General features: G+C 39.8%; 2 protein-coding genes and 2 long non-coding RNA genes across 4 annotated transcripts; 2 read left to right on the top strand and 2 right to left on the bottom strand.

The window, feature by feature from the left end:
- The first annotated feature begins 1169 nt into the window (after nt 1-1169).
- Nucleotides 1170-2714, top strand: LOC145433343 (uncharacterized). The gene is made up of 2 exons (XR_013913081.1): nt 1170-1976; nt 2040-2714. It is a non-coding gene; the product is annotated as an uncharacterized LOC145433343 (long non-coding RNA).
- LOC145433344 (uncharacterized) lies at nt 2651-3409 on the bottom strand. Its single transcript, XR_013913082.1, has 3 exons — nt 2981-3409; nt 2802-2925; nt 2651-2768 (listed from the first exon to the last, which is right to left on the bottom strand). It is a non-coding gene; the product is annotated as an uncharacterized LOC145433344 (long non-coding RNA).
- Nucleotides 3410-3882: 473 nt separating this feature from the next.
- On the top strand, nt 3883-8389 carry LOC145433340 (uncharacterized). Its single transcript, XM_080310423.1, has one exon. The coding sequence runs from the start codon at nt 6237-6239 to the stop codon at nt 8118-8120; it is 1884 nt and encodes a 627-aa protein (XP_080166549.1). The 5' UTR covers nt 3883-6236; the 3' UTR covers nt 8121-8389.
- A 2770-nt stretch (nt 8390-11159) lies between these two features.
- LOC145433342 (transmembrane protein 98-like) lies at nt 11160-12342 on the bottom strand. Its single transcript, XM_080310426.1, has one exon. The coding sequence runs from the start codon at nt 12261-12263 to the stop codon at nt 11562-11564; it is 702 nt and encodes a 233-aa protein (XP_080166552.1). The 5' UTR covers nt 12264-12342; the 3' UTR covers nt 11160-11561.
- Between the last annotated feature and the right edge of the window lie 7607 nt (nt 12343-19949).

Raw genomic sequence — 19949 nt, forward strand, 5'->3', positions numbered from 1 at the left:
TACCTAAAGACTGAAGTGTGCAGGTCGAGAAACTTCATACGGAGACTCTAAACTCAACGCAAACGATTTGAAACAACTTGTGTTGTACTGGATTGTTGCGGAATTATCAACGGTTAATATCCGTTAGCGAGAACTTCATAGAGAATCGCTGCTGACCACCACCTTGTACACTAGGGCTGTTCAAAAATAACTTTTTTTCCCCGGATTCCAGCCATTCACTGATTAAATTGTCAGGTTACCCTAAAAAACGCTGCACACCAAATTTGGTTCAATTCCGACAAGTATAGGACTCCGCAGATCCAATTAAAATTTTTAATTTATTAGGGTAAATTGAAAAAAAAAAAAATTTCAAGTTTTTCTGCCAACCCCATGAAATAATTGTTGAGCTGTCTTCAAAGACCATGCAAAACAAATTTGACGCAATTCCGACCAGTAGAAGCGGAGTTATGTGAGTTTTTCGATGATAATCGTCGGATTATCCTAGATCGGTGGATAATCCGAGAATCATCAACGCAAAACTCACATAACTCCGCTTCTACTGGTCGGAATTGAGTCAAATTTGTTCTGCATGATCTTCGAAGACAGCTCAACAATTTCATGGGGTTGGCAGAAAATATTTTTTTTTCATTTTTCCCTAATAAATTAATTTTTTTATTTGGATCTGAGGAGTCCTATACTTGTCGAAATTGAACCAAATTTTGTGTGCAGCGTTTTTTAGGGTAACCTGACAATTTAATAAGTGAATGGCTGGAATCCGGAAAAAAGTTATTTTTGAACAGCCCTATTGTACACGTAGCGTACAGTGCTATTGAAATTAACATACAACCCATACATAATTACTGTAGTGACTAACATTCATTAAACTACGTAATTATAGACAGTAAGCTTGTACTAGCGTGAGTCGAGGTGACCTGCAGATCATTTTATCAGTTACAGCTTTACAACAGGGTTCTTGGCATTCAGTTGAATATTTGTGCGTAACATTGTTTATGTAACCCAGCAGTGGGCTTTTGAGACAAAGAAAACTACGGTATTTCGTTGAGCCATAACACGGGCATCATCTTGTGGGGAAACCTATGTCATTGTCCCAAATATATAGTAATCTATTATCTTTGGAGTTCTTTATGTACGTAGCTCATACAGTGTCACTATAGAGATTGTATGATGGAGTGACGACTGATTTAAATGCCTAATTAATATTCATCCGCAACATATTTTGTTTGCGTGGTTTTTCAGCAATTATCTTGTAAAAATGGATATTTATGGTATTTTTGCCCATAATACTATAAATATGAGATATTATACCGGTATTAGTGCATTGATATACCGAAATATCTATATAAGTTGAACTACTCTATTTACACTGCGCGCAATAATATTTTCAACTCCCTTTAGATAGGTCACGCTCCGCTTTGCGGAGGGAGCTACCCATTGTTACGTGTACCATTAATAATCCCACATGGAATTCACACGGTGGAAAGTTGAGTGTTTGGTTGGTTTAATGCATGCTTATCGATGGGAATGAGTCGGTGTATTGGAGGTTGAATACTTATAACGGACTCGGTGACTAATTGGACGTCTTAATATGTTTGGCCTGATTAGTGAATATCTTGGATACTTGCGTGACAGTCTTGCGTTTGTTGCCGTACGAAGCGATGAATATACCGGTATATAATCGCTGCACAATGCGCACGGTCGGTGAATACCAGCGATGATTTATGATATAATAGCTATTATAGTGGCGTATTATATGATTATAGAAGATAACAATAATAGGGCAGGCGATGAAAATGAAACGGCATTTCGTTGCAGGCGAAGTGGGTATGCCATACCATGGTCCTTCTGGAAGGCGTCATTCAGCAGAATCTGTATGTATTTCAACCTGCCGACGAGAAAATATAAGTCACTTACCGTACTATTGGAGGACATTGATGTGATACTATAGAATTAGCGAGCTATCTTCATGTACTGTTCCGGTATGGTAATTGTTATTTGATTAGCAAAACGGAAATAAAATTCTGAGTATTATGCTTTCACAGAAATTCTGATTCCTTCATAACCGATACTTTTTCGTAAAAGTTATGGCCGAAGAATCATTGTGGGAGGATTGGGAATCCATCACCGAGGAGGAAATTTCCCAATGCTTTGAAGGATTGGATGAGTGGAGTGGAATAAGTTGTGACGTCTGTGAAGCCATATTTCCCACCGTAAGGGAACTCAAGAAGCACGGGAAAGTGCATAAGCTCCCGTCACCAACTGAGCAAATTGACATCGATCGAATAGTGGACATTTTGAAGATTGCTTGCCGTAATTGTCATTCTATTTCCAGGTGTGGACCACGATTTGAGGAATTGGATTTAAATCTTATTGTTCCACTTGTCAAACGCTTGAATGCTGTGTTCTGTGACGTTGGTACTGATGGCATTTATCAATACTACTCCAACATTTGCCAGCAGGCAAGCAACCTTCTTGGACTGCAGCATCAGCTTCTTGCTGCATCTTTGCTCGTGAAGATTGTTGATGCACTTGTTCACCAAGCTGAGGAAAAAGTTTTCACTGCAAGAATGTCTGGTATCAATAGCAGGGAATCGGGGGGGTATATTGGTATATTGTACCAAATCTGGAATATTTTTGTGCCTCACTGTCTTTGGCAACTCTTTTCTTGGAAAAGGTATCTTCCTTTCTTTCTATATGAATAAATATATCAATTGGAATCGTTTGGTGCATTGGTTTCTTGATCTGAGTGAGAGATAGCCTACCCTGCATACCTTTATGATTGTGCTACAGCCTACCCTGCATACCTTTATGATTGTGCTACATCTTTCAGGCAAATTTAGCTTAGGCAGAGCTCCCACTTTCAGTTGCTTTCTGGTTTTGAGCTGACGAATGATGTCGCTCTCAAAATAATTTTCGCGGATTGCGGCTCTATTATAAATTACACTGTTAATTCTGATGAAGTTGAGACAGCTGCTTTACTTACGTCTCCTTATGGAGCAACGTCTTGATACGATCTCCTTTTGAGGGGTCCCTGATGGAAAGAAGGAGGCTGGCCATTGCTGCGTGCTGCTTCTGGGCCGCTTCATTCCTTAACAGCTCTGGTCTTCGTACCGTGAATAAGGACCTCTTACGAGATTGATCACTACGCGGAATGTTCACATAGGTACATCCAGGGATAGCGCAGTTTTTGGCCATAATTGCCGCGGAGGATCTATTATTTTTAACTACTAAAGACGCGAAATGTACAACGGGATATAAGACAATGCGATGTAGCCTAGTGAACAGAAAAGAAGATGTCAAAACGAACAAGTACAGTCTTCCAATGTAACATAGGCCTAATGCCCGATGAAACAGTGTACGATATTGATCTTTTGGATGTAGTGATAATCTTTTCGTCGCTCTCTTTCATCCGCTTTCCGTGTAGTCTATTCGTTTTTTTCATCGGTTGCTTATGCACAGAAAATAGTTTGGGCAGTTTTGTATTGGTATCAGCGGCCACTCAGTTACCGCATAAAGCCTTTTATCAATTATAGCATTGTCTACGAGTTTACGGGATTCGGCCGCGGAGAGTTATCGCTGAATAAGGCATTGCGGGAAATTGATTTTAAACGTGTTCTGGGTGGAGGCCAGTTGTGAAATTTTTATAGTGAGAACATATTGATGCTTCCTCGTAACATGCAAAATTTGAAACGTCTAGCTAGAATATTTCCACCCTTTCTCGGCGGTCAAATTCGTCCCTGTATTTCCGAAATCGCCTATACTTTTACATGTAAAATAGGACAATCGGACTCTCGCGAATGGAATTTTACTCCGCAAAGTCAAGCGTGACGGATCTAAACTTAGAACAATGGGTCGTCGCTCCATCCTACAGTCTCTATAGTGTCACCAACGCTCCAGCTTTATGAGATAAATTTGGTGACCTGGTCAGAATCTTATCGTGGGATTTTCCACTGATACTGGTTAAAATCAGCAAACTACGATTCGTTTGTGTATACTCCCATTATCGCATTGCGGAGCCGAACGGAGGGCGTGTCTTTAAGACAGAGATATCTAGACAAGATGTCCCTGCTTTGAGAAAACGGGTCACTGGTACATTCAAACCGCATTACTGGTGTATTGCGTCATCCTTTGTTATTCTTTTAACTAATCAAAACCGTAGGTGCTTGGACGATGTTCTAAACATCATGAAGTCTATTCTCTCATCTCTAATGCGGTACGTAAAAGTATACGGTAAATGAAAGCAGTTATTCATCCCACTAAGCAAGAATGGTTGACATAGCGATGTAACCGTCCCACTGAACCACAGCTCATGACCTAATGAATTGATGAAATATGATTTACTGGACCTCCTTCCTGAAGCATTTATCATCATTGAATATATATAGCTGCCAATGGTGCAAACACACCAAATTGTGTTGAGTGACCTATGGAGATATGTTGAGCATGCATACTTGAATATACAATCCTTAATCTCTCGAATATAACATGGCCTCTCCAACTCCAGGTGGCAGCACCTAGTTGTATCTGACAAAGCAAAGTGATAGTTTTCTTTTCACTTGTGGTTCAGAAACGTTAGATCTATACAACTTGGAGATTAGTCAGATTACCTTTCCCTTTTCACCTCTATTTGTGCTCATACTGTTGTACGGTAACAAGTATAGTCCAGGGAAATGTGATTTATCACAATGTAGTACATGTTCCATTCTTCAAGCATCAACCACGTTTCTTAATATGGATGAATCAATATTACACCATTTTTTATTGTCGATGAACTGAGCAAGTAGAACTGATCTCGTTTCAGTCAACATCCCATGATATGGCGAGATAACCTTTTCTTCCTCGGCTGCCATTCTGTGGAACAATCTTTCAGTTGCTATCAGATTATCTGACTCGCTATATGTTTTCAAGCCCAAAATCAAATCCATTTCATTCACATGGAGCGTTTGAACTGCAGTAGTGTTCATTCTGCCTGACAACTATGCACTACGTCTTTTGCATATTGTTTACTTATATTTTATTGCCTCTTGTGTACAGCCCCCGTGTGTATTAATGATATATTTTTATATTATGTGCTCTATAAATTATTGTATTTATTATATAAAATTATCTTGTTTGTAAGGATTTTTCATGTTAAACTGTAGCATATCTTCAAGGACTAGGAAGGGTGATAAATTTGTAGATTGACAATTACCCTGAATACTGTTTCCAGAGTTCTTGGCACAGATTAGTTTTTTATGAAGTATCTTTACTTTAGGAACAACAATTACTGAGCAATTCGTTCAATTAAACATATATTGTGAGTTGTGTGAATCTGTGTGCTATCTTGCTTAACCCTTCTTCAATTGTTGCACGACTACGACCATTACTCTTTATCCCCTCAGATAATTCTTCATGCCTGCTGTAGGTGAATTGTCACTATGCCTTGTATTACGGTATTTTGATTTTATGGTCCTTGATCAAGGGTAGGGGTGAAGTATTGCAAAACGCCCAATGTTGCTATAGACTACAGTTTGCTCATGGGGAATACCCTACAACTCTCGTTAAAATCAGTCTTCGGCATTAGGTCTGCGGCGTAGCCTTGGTGCACGACTTTCGCTGTGGTTGACATTTGACAAAATGTGTAAGCTAATCGATATTAGCCTCGTGACTTCATATCTGAACTTGACATGTAATGACATAGAAAACTTGTATAACTTCTAATTCTGTATTGCACGAGTAGGCATGTATTCTTAAGACCGGTTCTTGGTGAAACAAATATTTAAAGTCTACGACCACTGTTCTAATGCTATGAAATACGCTGCTGTTTAGCAATTTCATCTAGAATTGTAGTTGAAGCATGCAATTTACACTTCACTGTTCCTGTATCATAATCTCATGAATAGCCTACTTTTCAAAGGACCATAAACCTTCCGTATTGCTAATGAAGATGGACTGTCCATATTTTAGTATTAACACCATGAGGTAATTAGTGCAAGACTCGGTCAATATTGTTCTGCATAGAAATAATTTACATCAGGTTAGAAATTTATAGAAGTAGTTAGGGTCTTGATTTCAGTGCAACATATTTACCGATAAACCTATTCTTTTTTTACCTTCTTAGAGTGAATATAGATATTTGCAGCTGATTGTATTTAGGACCAATGATCTTACCAAGTGTCATGAATTATGATCATTTATGTTTCAGCTTTATCAATCATAAATAAATAACCCGGTCATTACATCGTGTGTGACCTGTAACAATGACTATATTAGATCGTGGGTCAAATTCAAAAAACAAGGAGGAGAATGCGCAAGCGAGACAGTCCAACTTGGACAACGGGAATTCCAATCGAAAGCAACGAACTCGCACAAATCATCCAACACGGACAGATCGTGGATTATCTCACGGCTTGAATGTACCTGCCGCTAGTAACATTGACAGCACATACCGAGCAAACTACTGGGATGATTCCTCATCTCCAACTTCTCATCACTCGCCAGAGTATGTTGATCCCCCTCACATTCAAATTAGTCACAACGAAATTAATATCCATGGACATATCAAGCCTCGAGGACTTTCGAAAAGTTCTAGCGTTGTACAATCCCCGAATCCAGAATCGCTCCACGTTATGTCTGAACCCTCGGCGGTGGAAGACATTTCCCATGCTTCTAATATTGCGGCGACAATCGACAGTGCTCACGCTGTGTCATATTCCGCTAAAAATTTATCACGAGTCAAAAAAACAACGGAAAAGAAGATATACCATAAAAAGAAACGCAGAAACATGCCCTACCAAACCAAGATTACGAAGGCGCAAGAAAAATTAGCATCGCAGCAACATCGCGCAAAATTACTGTCGAAAGCTTCAGAAAACAAACTTCAAAGTGGCGCATCAAACATTCTCCCACGTCCGTATTCTGCGACCGCGTTCCTTGCACAGGAAAACGCGTATAACAACAATATGGAGCTCGCGAATCGATTTCGAACGTTCAGTGAAGAAAAAACTGATTTCAAACCCACACGCGATACTACTGTTCAATACACTAAAAAAGTTCCGTTATTTCCTCAATGTGATATACCGAATAGTCCATCGGGTTTGTTAGAGGAGAAAATAGTGGCGGCAGAGAGGACTGTTTACGGCGACCACAATAGCGAAGGTGAGGAAGTAAAGCACAACTCGGACGATGAGCACGATCACAGTAGGTTGAAGCGTCTTCACAAAGGCATCGATTTTGACAAAATCGAATCGGAATTTGAGGAAAAATTGAAAAAAACTCGGGGTTTCACCATTAAACTTATGGAGGAAGATGGCGCTTGTTTGTTCCGAGCGGTTGCTGATCAAGTATACGGTGATCAGGGCATGCACGATGAAGTGCGGAAAAATTGCATGAATTATATGAACAAAAACGCTGATTATTTCAAGAATTATGTAACCGAGGATTTCGAAGCATACATAAATCGAAAGCGTGATGTTCATGAATTCGGAAACCACTTGGAAATGCAGGCCATGGCGGAATTGTACAGCCGCCCATTTGAAGTCTACCAATACAGCACAGACCCTATCAATACTTTTCAGAGCAGCAATTCATCGGCGAATGTTCCCATCCGTGTAAGTTACCATAAGAATTCGCATTACAATTCAGTAATAGATCCGTTCGCGGCCACAATTGGCGTTGGTCTGGGTTTACCGTCATTTACGCCAGGACTAGTGGATAAAAACATGTTGAATGATGCCGTCAAGGCTTCTTGCGAAGTTTGGGAGCAGCAGATGCTCAACGATAAAGTCCAGGCGACAGATTGGGAGAATACGGACGATGCTATTTTGAAGCAAGTAGCTCGCGAATCTTATATCGCTTTTCTGGAGCATAATACGTCAGATGTACCCGGTAAAAACGATCGCAAAACGCCAGAAAAGAGTCCGAATGAGGAGAAACAATTTGAGAAGTCCCCCAAGTCTAGGGTTGTTAAAGAATTTCCTAAAAAAACGAACAAAACTGCTGCTCACTCAGCCAGTGACTGGGTTGCCGAAGAGGATGAATGGGAAGTATTATCTCAAGTATTAGCGAATTCACAGCAGGAGTATATGGATGTATTAAAGCATCAGGCTACTCACTCTAAAGCTACGTGTAGTAAATACACATGATTGTTCCTTTTCTTAGTGACACCAATGTTTCTTTATTAGTCGGCACTGGAATCTTTCGCACCAGATCTAATATATGGTCGTATTGGATGACCATGCTGATGACATCCGCACGATGAGGACCCGTTCAACTCTTCAAATAACTTATGAAATTCGAATGAGATTGGCTCAATCTTTTTCTGATGAACTGAGTTTCAAAGATCGCTTACAATTATAGCGCCTTATTTTGATATTATTTAACTGCGCAAGAGAAATAAACTAGTTTAACTGAATCTCAATTTGTGTCAATGCAATTCTGCGGTTTTTACCGGTGCATATAGCCAGGAAAAGAATTTTGGTGGACAACAGCTATCGGTGCCTTGCCTCCTCTGTTACGCCCACGGCTACATTCATATGGTGAGAAGAAGATATTAATATTCCTGCATTGCCTGAAATGTAAACGCTGCATTCAAAGCTGGCTATATTGCTACCAATTTTCCGAAAACAAGATTAGATCACAAATTCAATTCAATATGGGGGGTGTGGTGCTATATTTAAAATTTATCAAGGCTACTTTTTAGTTTGCTTACTTCAAAGGTATCGAAGTCACTCGATTTGATCGCTTTTTTCTGCTATGCATCATGACTGACAGGCCTTTTTTGATAGTTTCGATTTCGATATTCTGACAGGGCGAGATTGTCGATGACCGGTCACGGATAGGTGATTATTCCTTCTAATTATTCCCCAGGCTCTCAACCGTTCTTTCGGCACTCCTTTTTTGTACTGAGAACAATACGCCGAGTGCTGGCATTAATGTAAGTTCGCCATTTGAGTCGTATTTATAGTTTTTACGATTTGATCTGTAATTGTTATCGTCAACAAGCTCTAACGCAGGGGTGGGCAAACTTTTGAGCTCGCGGGCCGCATTCAATATCTGAATCCTTTCGCGGGCCGCACTATATAAAATTAGGATTATAAACCAAAACGCTATACTGATATTTGATTATAAAGTGACGACATGGAGATAATATAATATATGTGTTTATTTAAAAAAGCCAAACATTGTTTTGATGATATCGTACATGCGTCAGAAACATATAGTGGCGAGATTTCATAGGCTGGCGGACCTCAATAACCAATTTGTCAAAAATATAGAGATGAAAGTCGGTTGGCCCGATTCTTGAAACAGGATTGAAATTTAAATCTGTGAGCAGCGATCTGTTCATAGATTTACTAATTCCACTTTTAATTCAGTCCCGGGACACACAATGCTGACAGCATCATAGCCATGTTAGCTCCAAACACGCTTCTACTATGTGTAGATAAAATATAAATACCCCATTCTGTGTATACAGACAACGAATCTACCTAAGGCACGCCCGAATCGTTTTTATAAGCACATCACTGAAATAATTAAAAATGAAGTGGCCGATCTGAAATCCCACTGGTGATTCAAATTATGTCAATTTTGTTGCAGCTATGCCGCTGTGATATTAAGTATGTGCCTCAGATCAGTGGTTCTCAAACTTTTCAAGACACGCCCCCCCCCCCCTTATGATGGTGAAAGATTTCGCGCCCCCTTATCGTCATATCACAAAACGCAACCAGGATGGTGACAAACCTAACTGGTAGTTTGATGGCATGGAAGGTTACGACTGTAGATGAGAGATTTTTTAATATGTCATTCAGAGTAAATACAGAGTAATAAGTAGCCTATAAATTGGTCGTCAATCGCGCGGAGCGCGAAAAAAATTTCAGTCGAGCTCAGCTTCGCGCGCCTCTTCAGAAGCACTGTCTTAAAATTATCATGATGAAATGCACTAAGAAAAAGTTGATCAAGTCCCTGCATTAATTCGATTTTTAGTACGCATTTTATCAATATTTTTAATAAGTTTATTTAGACTCTCGCGGGCCGCACAGAACGGTGTTGCGGGCCGTAGTTTGCCCACCCCTGCTCTAACGCCACGGTTACCGTTACTGCGAACATGTTTTACTTCAAGTTGTGCGCCGCATCAGCAGGTATATATGTGCTCACCTCACTATTTAGCAGGGTTGTAACCCAGTCAAAAAGTCAATCTCATTTCTTCGAAATAACACTGAAATGTCGGTCTTGGCCGTCTGATGCTCGAGTCATATGACTTGGCTCGAGTCACTCGCAATGACTCGAGTCCACGCCGAGTCATTACACAGATTGACTCGAGTCGAGTCATTTCTTGAGAAAGTCAAGTCAAGTCGAGTCATCATAAAATCGTGACTCGAGTGCATGATTACAACCCTGCTATTTAGTAGGTCTGGGTACAATGATTCGAGTACTCTAATCTGAATCGAGTATTAATTTTGCTGAGTCGAGTAGTGAAATTATAAGATCCTCGCAACTAAAAGTTAATATATTAACGAGAATCATATTTTTGATACTATTTTCCACTGAGGAAGCCTTGGAATCGTGATTGGCCGTGTCGCAGCATACGAGGCAGTAAAAAGCTACGAACCTTACTGGAAATAACACATTTTCGAAGTGATGATCATACCACAACACTGTCACAAAGTGAAATGATATCAATGCATGGTCGAAAAAATACCAAAGTATCTGTAATGTGACGGATAACAGGCATTGCGTTATTTGTGGTGGCATAAAAGGTACATATTTGAACTTTGACATAGTATATTCTGTTGTGACGTCATAATAAGTAATACTCGAATACTCGCGAATCGAATCACTCAGGTACGCGATTTTGCCCTGACCAGCTATTTAGCAAGTTTTCGTCCTGTGGACTTGAGTTGTCCGAGCAGGCAGACAGAGGGGTCGTACATCGAAGCGACAAAGAACTTCATATTAACAGCGCCGGATGCCGAAAATCAGTGCACCCTCCAACTGATCCATCCTATATAGCCTACTTCACTACTTCTAGCCACCGGAGATGCAACGCGCGCCGTCTCGTTCATCATTAGTCGCATGCGCATAACGGTGGCGATAGCACGACATTGGTTGATGTTGCTAATTAACCATATAATCGTTATGTTCTGTCATCAACCAGCCGCGTGATGAAATCACATCAAACCACGTGAATAAACAACGGAATCGTGTTTACAACATAGTTTGCCAAACTCGAATAGGTAATAAAATACTATTAACCTTTATTATGAAAGCGATAATACACATAATCATACTTGTGGCAAGAGATTTTAGCAAATCTAGGCAATATTAATATGGGAAGGAAAGAGATATGTAATATAAATTACAACATGAATTCCGCTCACGCAAGGGCGATCATCGCTTACAAGAAAAGAACGCAATTCAAAAGATCTAACTGGGTCGAAATACTGACTGGGTGAATCAATATGATCGTATCGAATGCGTCATTCGACCACGAGAGGCATTTGACATATGTGGAGGAAAATAGCATGGAACGTAAGCATAAAATTGCGATGTAGCCAGCAAGGTTCTGAGTTCCGGCTATATGGAAGTTACAGTTTCGTCAAGTCCTGGGCTTCGCTCGAGCCTTGCGCTTCATTACGATTAAATATATCAGAAGATACGGGATTAATTGCAACCCCTCTCAGTATCTTCATGTGCTGGTCCATTTTTGCCATTGCTTGGTCAATCCAGTCCGTCGATTTTTTGTTTTTACATGAGGTTTTGATAACGAGAGCTAAATGCGTCACAGAAAATATCAACGCCGCGGCACGAGCTTCGAGTAAATTCGGATTTAGTGGGGGCTGAATAGCGTTCATCAAATCGTCTACTCTGGGCGTTATCCTCTGGGCGACTTGAACAATTTCTTCCAGTTGTGATGAATATATCTTCTCCCTCCTAAGAGTATTCACAACAAGTTTTTTCGTAATTTCTTTACATGTTTTAAGTATCGTGAGGCAGTGTGGAATCAATCCTTGCGCGTCGAAGGCCCAGTCTTCCGTTTCAAGAAGATCTCTTAGCGTATCGTCATCACAAGTGATGATATCACCCAGTTCTAATTGTCCACTTACACTTGCCTCACTCTCATCGACTGTAGCGGAAACCGCTGCCGGGGATATGATATTATATCGTTCCGACTCTGATTCGTTTGATCTATTGCAATATTTATTGCGACATAGTACGAGTAGAGCTACAAATGAAGCAAGGAATAAAGCTCCCAAAAAGCTCACAGTAGCGACAGCAACAATCTCCATTTTCAGTATATAACCCGTGCTTGCCACTGTCGTCGTAGGCGAAAACAAAGTGCGCCAGACACGAGATGACCCGAGGCGAATTGCAACGAAATGTTTCCGATGAGTAAACGAAAAAGGCGAATGTTTGATGAGTACATTCGAACTTCGATGTGTTGAGCGCCAACTGCTGGGAAGTTTTTCGAAAGGGAGATTTGGTTATTGGTTCGAACAATGTATAGTTGGCCTATACATATTTTGGCCTATACCATTTTGGAATCGGGGAAGAAGGTCACTTATATCAAATCGTAAAAGTTAGTTCACCTAAATTGAAAACAGCTGATTTTGAAGTATTTACTTGAAATCTTGTGTTGACTAAAAAAGGTCAGCACTTTCACTCGACTCCCGATTTACCCACTTTTTACCGTACCTTGTGCGGCGTTGACTAAAAAAGGTCATTTCTCCGATTTGACTACCGAAATACCCGCTTTCACCTTGTTTTATCAGTGTTGAATATGAAAAAACGTCATTTTGCAGATTTTACTTCCGAGCAACCCGTCGTCAATCTTTTAGCCACGATTTAACGTATTATTTGGTGGTCTTTCGGGCCATTTTAAGGTAAAAATGAGGACAAATCGTCAAAAAGGAGGACATTTCGGCTAGGAGAGGACATTTCTTCAAAAAGGAGGACAAATACCTCTAAAGGAGACGTATGGTAACCCTATCAATGGTTCGAATTATGCAACTGCATTGGGAAACGAGTACCGCTATGATAAAAAAATCTATTCGTAACATTTTTGATCTCACCCAATTTGCATAAGGCATTTTCAATCCATGCATTTCTTTAGAATTTACATCAGATTGTTAGAACCAAATTACTTTCATTTCACATTTCATCAGCAATAAAGAAGTTCCGCGTGGTACAGAATCTGATCATTGCTGCGAACAATACGTTTATATTGGCATATATATTCGCTCTAAGAGCCTATAAGCTTTTCAGCTGACTGTCCTCAGGAGCGACCGTCAGTAAATGTGTGGATAGGAATTCGAAATTTAAAGATAAAATACATAGCACGGCGTAAGAATGGAAGAATACAGCGATAGGGGAAGTTAACAAAACGAGAGTTCTAACTACATTATATATATAAATAAACATGAGCAATGAGACAGATACAAATTGGCCATGTGCAAGACTTGAAAATCGACTGTTATTATACGTAATGAAATGATGCTGATTTATACTAGGATAATAGCAAGGATAGTGCGTTTCTGACATCAAGGAACACAGGGGGATAGCCATGCTCTTTTTCCGTCGTGCGTTCCATTTCATTTTATTGATATTTTTCTCAGCAACGGTATTGTTCACTAGGGCCGTCAAAAATATTGGTAAGGGCATATAATTACTATCAGTTTTTTTATCCTCTCTCAGCCCACGTGATCAGATTTGCCGATGAAGCTGATGGATTTGGTGTCTCTGACAATTTAGGACACATACGTTCATTGTTATGAATTACTTTGTTGTGTGTTGTATTTCGTGCGGACAGCACCGTAACTGCCGCACCCCAAACCCCCCAATTGGGGGGGGGGCGAGCTCGAAGGGGGCCCCAAATTATTTCGTGAATTAGCATAAATTATAGAGTATTTTTTGAAAATTTATGCAATTTTTTCCAAAATTTTTCGCGCCGGGCGCGATTTAAAGTTACCAAATATCTTGATTATTTGGTACTCTTTCTCCAAGAAAAAACACGCAAGATTGATAGAAATGGACATATCGGCGCTGGCCATTAACATGCCGCTACGCACCAAGATATATAACGATTTAGGACTTATTACATGCGACTCCAAGGAGTGTGCCAGAACGATCGGCAGCGCGAAAAGCTTGGCCGAAACGGACTGCCCTTACGCAAACCGAAAACTTCGTTGTATATACAAAATAATAGGTTTAATTGTCCATAGGCGTCTAAATGACTGGCGCCATATGTCCCTGTCTTGGCAATCTGAACCTCAGAAGACAAATACCATCCAGCAGGAAAAAAATATATGCCAGTGAAGAAATACCAATTTGAAATCGTGTGCATCTTTTAGTTTAGTACGTTTGAGCGATTCTACATTTTTGATATAGCAGACAGGAGGTCACGAAATAAAATCATGTAACGAAGTCATAACAACGGGTCCGCCCGCCCGAAGATGTTTATGTATTATTTACAGTTTCCGGTAAATCTGATAACGTGAGCAGAGAGGACAAGATATTGATAGCAATATTTATGCAATTCCCGATCTTATTGGCCGATTGTATCATGAATTATCGAAAATTTTCGCGCTTCGAGCTGGCTCACTAAACAGTGCAGCTAATTTCGTGGCAAAAGCGAACTCTGTGATGAGGGGTCGGTTTATCACCCTATGAGAACCCAAAACCCAAGTTTTTGTCGGGGGGGGGGGGCGGGGCTGACGAAGTGCTGTTTCGTTCCTGCCAACGGGTTTACGCCCGAAGATGTCTAATTATTAGTGGGCGGTCCTACGTTTTAAAACAGACCTCGCTGAGCTCTATCGGTAAATCTGATTACGTGAGCAGAGAGAGGATCAAAATTGATAGCAATATATACGTAATTCCCAATTATATTGCCCGATTCAATCATGAATTACTGAAATTTTTCGCGCTTCGCGCGTCTGTCTCGCCTAACGTACACCCAATGGAGATGTTAAATAGCGTCAAAAAGCGGACAGCCAAAGGAGGGTCTGGGGGGCGAAGCCCCCCAGAAGTTAGATTTATCACCCCACGGGGGGCCCAGAACCCAAGGTTTTTTTGGGGGGGTGACGAAATACTGTTACGGCCCTGCGTGCGGACCTCCCACGGGAGGCTCGATATGATAAAGTCTTCAGAGACGTGTCACCCAGCACTGGAGCAATTTTCACAGTTGATAACTATATTCAATAAAAAATAACCAAGAAACGAAACGAAAAACAAGAAACAGTATCATCGAACAATTCAAAATACAATGCGAGTACAATTTAGCGGTAGTTAGAGATAAGATAATGAAAACATTGTTTTCTAAATGCACAAGAGTCTAAAAGAGATCAGGTGGTAGCTTATTCTAAATATTGACACCAATAAAACTGATTGAATTTTGCGCTAGACTGGTAGAGTGGTGATGCACGGAAAAAAGTTTGAGAAACACTGAGATTTAAAGTCACATATGTTTGAAATAATTATTCCATATATATACAATGCATTATACAGTTCTTTCCCGAAATTCCAAAAAAAAAAAAAGATTTTGGGCACACCTGAGAATCTGTGACTGCACACTATTTGGGAATAACTGACTACAGTTTATAATTCTAACTGCTTCAAAATCAGGGCGTACCAGTCGAATGAATAGAGGATAATTGTCCGGTCATAATTGGACTGTTTTAACTTCTGAGCTTTGGCTGTCTGCTTCCAAATCCTAATCTAGGAGAGAGAGAGGCAGATATATTCAGAGGTTGTCAAAGTAGTCAAGAAAGCTACTCAAGTAGAAGTAGAAGTGGTGACGAAAAAATCTACTCAAGTACGAGTAAAAGTACTTCTTCCATAAGCAACCTAAAACTTCTTGAACAAGAAGTAGAATTGACTAACTTTAAATCTACTCAAGTAAGTAAGTAGTTGTGAAAACGATCGTAATTCGTTCGCATGGATTGTCAAAAGGTGCGAATTGAGCTAGGTGAAAGTTTCCGAGCTTGATTCATATTGATGCATATCATATATATATATCGACTTTTCAATTAGATAAAATAAAAAAAGGGCAAAAGAAAACAGGAGACAAAAAGAACATCGATTTTCGACAGCATAAGCATTCGTCTGCATCATGGGATGAAAATGATAATGTTGATATGGAAATGCGATACTAATCCTCTTTTAAATCAAGCAGCACGTTTTAGAAAATATCATGGTATGGCGCACTCCCTGATATTATAAGGCCCGTAGTTTAGTCGAAGAGCAATACGGATAAGTTGTATAGGATACGGTGTAAACACTTTGCGCGATTAGTAAACGTTGATAAAAATATGGTGGATTGTAGCTTTATTTCCGGAAATTAAAGGCATTACTACATTTGCTTTTATACTTCAACATGTACGTTATCCAGACAAAAAAACTGATATTAATTAGAACTCAAAGTATACGATACTGGGAATTGAAAGTGAAACATAAATACTACTTCTAAAAGTGGAAAATGTATTTCATGACTTTGGTCCAGAAAGTTTCAAAGGTGGTATGCTAAAACAGCTCTAAAACCAAAAAAAGTCTGAGTCCACTTTTCCAGACGAGAACACGCCATGGACTGCTATATTACGATATGATAAGTAAATGGGTGATTGCGAAACATCAGCTTCAAACGTTATGATGAGCCATACATACTGTGATGAAATATTTCATATGGGTGAAGGGCGACAATGCGGTGTGATCGGAACCACGCCGATCCGCTACCTAAATTATATTCACCGATAATTTCGTGAAATAATACTGGTTACTTCGTATCCACTGAGCGCCTAGTGAGACGAACATTCTCGGCTTTACTCAACTTTTATGAAAATGAAATGTTGATACTCCGTGAAAACAGCCTCAAAATTCCTCAGGCTATATCTTCCTGATTGAAGGATTAAACTACTTCTACTTGACAAACTCAAAATAGCGAAAAGTAAGTAAGTAGATCACAATATATTACGAAGTAGAAATAGAAGTAGTGTAAGTCAAATCTACTTGAGTAAGTACCAGAAGTAGAGGAAAACTACTTGAGTACTCCGAAAAAGTAGAAGTACGTCGTTACTGACCACCTCTGGTTTTATTGAATAGAATTGCAATCAAAACTATAATACAGGGCGTAGCGATACGATCCTTACGGATTCCCGCAGATCATCCAATCAGCCGCATTGATGGAGTACAAAAGTGTCGCGTAATGAATATTGAAAACAGGCCTAACAGTGGGAAGTTGGAACATCAACAGGGTAATAGTCAACAATAATAAACAAAGTAACGAATGAAAAATTAAATACAATCGATCGGGATGAGTCGGGAATCCATCGCTCTTTTCGAAGATAGCGAATCAAAATCCACTGTATTATTGTGCAAGATAAACAAACATACGACCGTATGGCGATGTTTGCACGGTACACAACGCGTAGATTGTGAGGTGACTATAACTTGACCACTGGTCCAAGTGGTACATGGTTGCTGGCTAACGCTTGAATATATCATAGCCTTGTAAAGGCTACGATTATATTAAGCATTGCGAACAATGGTTCTTTATTTGAACATTTCTTCCTTCCAGGAGCGTGTACTGTACGTATAGGGAAAGTGGACTCATACTTATCGACTGATACATAAGTCTGTATATTGAGAAGTTTCGGATGGATGTAATTATTAGGCGATTCCGTAAAATCAAATACATTTATCATTTCAATAGAAAAGTAGTCTGCTATCGCGTCAAACTATATGTATATAGTCGTGTACCGGACACAGGACAGGTGCTGTACTAAGTAGGTACTACTGTTTCGATTGAAACAAATTTTATCAAATTTTGCTCTCGGGAAATCAACCTAGCTATGGTCATAATTGTTATCGCAATACATTTCTTCACTTTGTCTTCGCAGCGTTTCGATTGGAAGAAATGTCAATACGGAGGAGTAAGATGCAAGTTAATATAATGACGTCAAGATAGCTTGCCACATCAGCAGTGGAAGAAGTGAAGCCGAGGGATTGGATTGATTAGTTGACACCAGATGTAGTCATTGCAGTGCTTCTACTAAGTAGTTTTCGTCTATTTGTAGTTATTTACTGAAGTAAATATAATTTTCCGGTACTATGTTACTTCGTAATATTCTGTGATTACTTACTTTTCGCTATTTGCAGTTTGTCAAGTAGAATTATTCTTTCCTTTTAATGAGAGAGAGAGAGAAAGAGGGAAATTTTCGGGGTAGGTGGTACTCAGGCGCGTACCCAGCCGAAAAATAAGGGGAGGGGGTAAATAAAAGGGGGATACGATTTTTTTCGAATTTACTAATGTAGCATCAATTCATTAGGGTTGAGTAAATGCGTAAATGACGATTATACGCAATCTCCTCATGTTGAGGAACCTACGACTACGCGTATAAGATTGCCAACGAGTCCGGAAGTGCTGTCAATTAAATTTGCGAGTGATCGACCGTGAGCAATTAGATACGCGCGCTTATCAACGCGTATTACGCATAGCCTCGGCGAGGATTTGTGCAAGTCAAAATGTAGCAGTTGTTATGGAATTTGTTCTATAATGACACCGATTTCAGGTGGTTCAAACCTTTCTAATCTTTTATAACTCAAGCCTTGACACACGTCTTCTGATGTGGTTATGTTTAGGTGTTAGCGAAAATTAATCACGTACGTACGAACGGACAATCGTACATATTTGCGGACATTCGATGTCATTCAGTTTCGCGATGTCACTTTTTTATCACAATCGCTAATCCGCATACCCTTAACGGCATTCTCTCCAACGTCTCCAGACCATTGAGAGATAATAGGAGCCAAGGCATCGTAGGCCGATATGCGATAGTTAGGCCAGCGATGATATCTTTCGTACCAGGCCTATTGCAGATGCGATTGTATATAGGCCAGCGATGATATCGAGCGCACCAGACTAATGCAGAATGTAGATGCGATTGTGCCGGCCAGTGATGGTATAGTGCGCACCGGGCCTATTGTAGGGTTGCCAAACGTCTGGAATTTCCCAGACATGTCCGGAATTTCACTGTTAAAAATACGTTCGGGAGGAATTTATAAAATATGCCTAAACGTCCGGAATTTTAGAGAATTGAAGTAAGCTCATAAATTTTTTGTAAATCAACGTAAACAAGATTATTTTGGGGCAGATTTATGTCGCATGAAATTTTTCTTTTTAGTTTCATTTAGTATCATATATATTGGTTTTAATATGGGGACTACCGCCCTCGATGAAACTGCGATCAAAAATAAATAAAAATAACATTCATTTACAAAAAGATGTCTAATTGTAATTGCAATTACAAGATAACGGTATATTTATAGAGTCGGTTTAGGCCGTTTGGATGCTTTATTCAAAGATGTTGTTTCTACACCTGGGGGTAGTTTGCCTTTATTCTGGGGTTTGCGGAGATGTTGAACGTAATTAGCTTCCAAAATAGGCCGTGAGTAAGTCTGGGCAAATGTGCCGACCTTTAATTAGTAATCAGCTCATCAAATTTTGAGCTGGGCCACGGCACATTTTCAAATTGGAAATGGAGTCGCGACCATAAAAGGTTGGAAACCACAGGATGTGCGTTGTTTATCAGGGATATCTTGAAACTCTAGATTCTAGATATCCCTGGGTGTTTATATAGCTCAGTGGTGCAGTGCACAACAGGATTGACATGAACATTACTTAACGATGTACAATTACGCTCCTTGCATTTTCGAAGTCATCATCCTCCACCAGCTCTACCGCTAACTCTGATCATGTGGGCGGAGAGAAGCTCAAAATTATACAGTAATATATGGAAGAACCAATATTATTGGTTATTACTAGGGTTTTTTTTTTTTTACCAAAACAAACTGAATTTTGACCAAATTTTGACCTAACGTATGCAAATTAGGTGTTTTCCCACATGATGTTAAAATTGTACCACTTATCTTCATTTCTGGTTGGAACTGACTTTCCTAACGAAGTAGTTCGACCTGAAAAAACG

Source organism: Botryllus schlosseri, chromosome 2, assembly GCF_051294905.1.
Source record: "Botryllus schlosseri isolate E-star chromosome 2, Bs_hap1, whole genome shotgun sequence".
Lineage (NCBI taxonomy): Eukaryota > Metazoa > Chordata > Ascidiacea > Stolidobranchia > Styelidae > Botryllus > Botryllus schlosseri.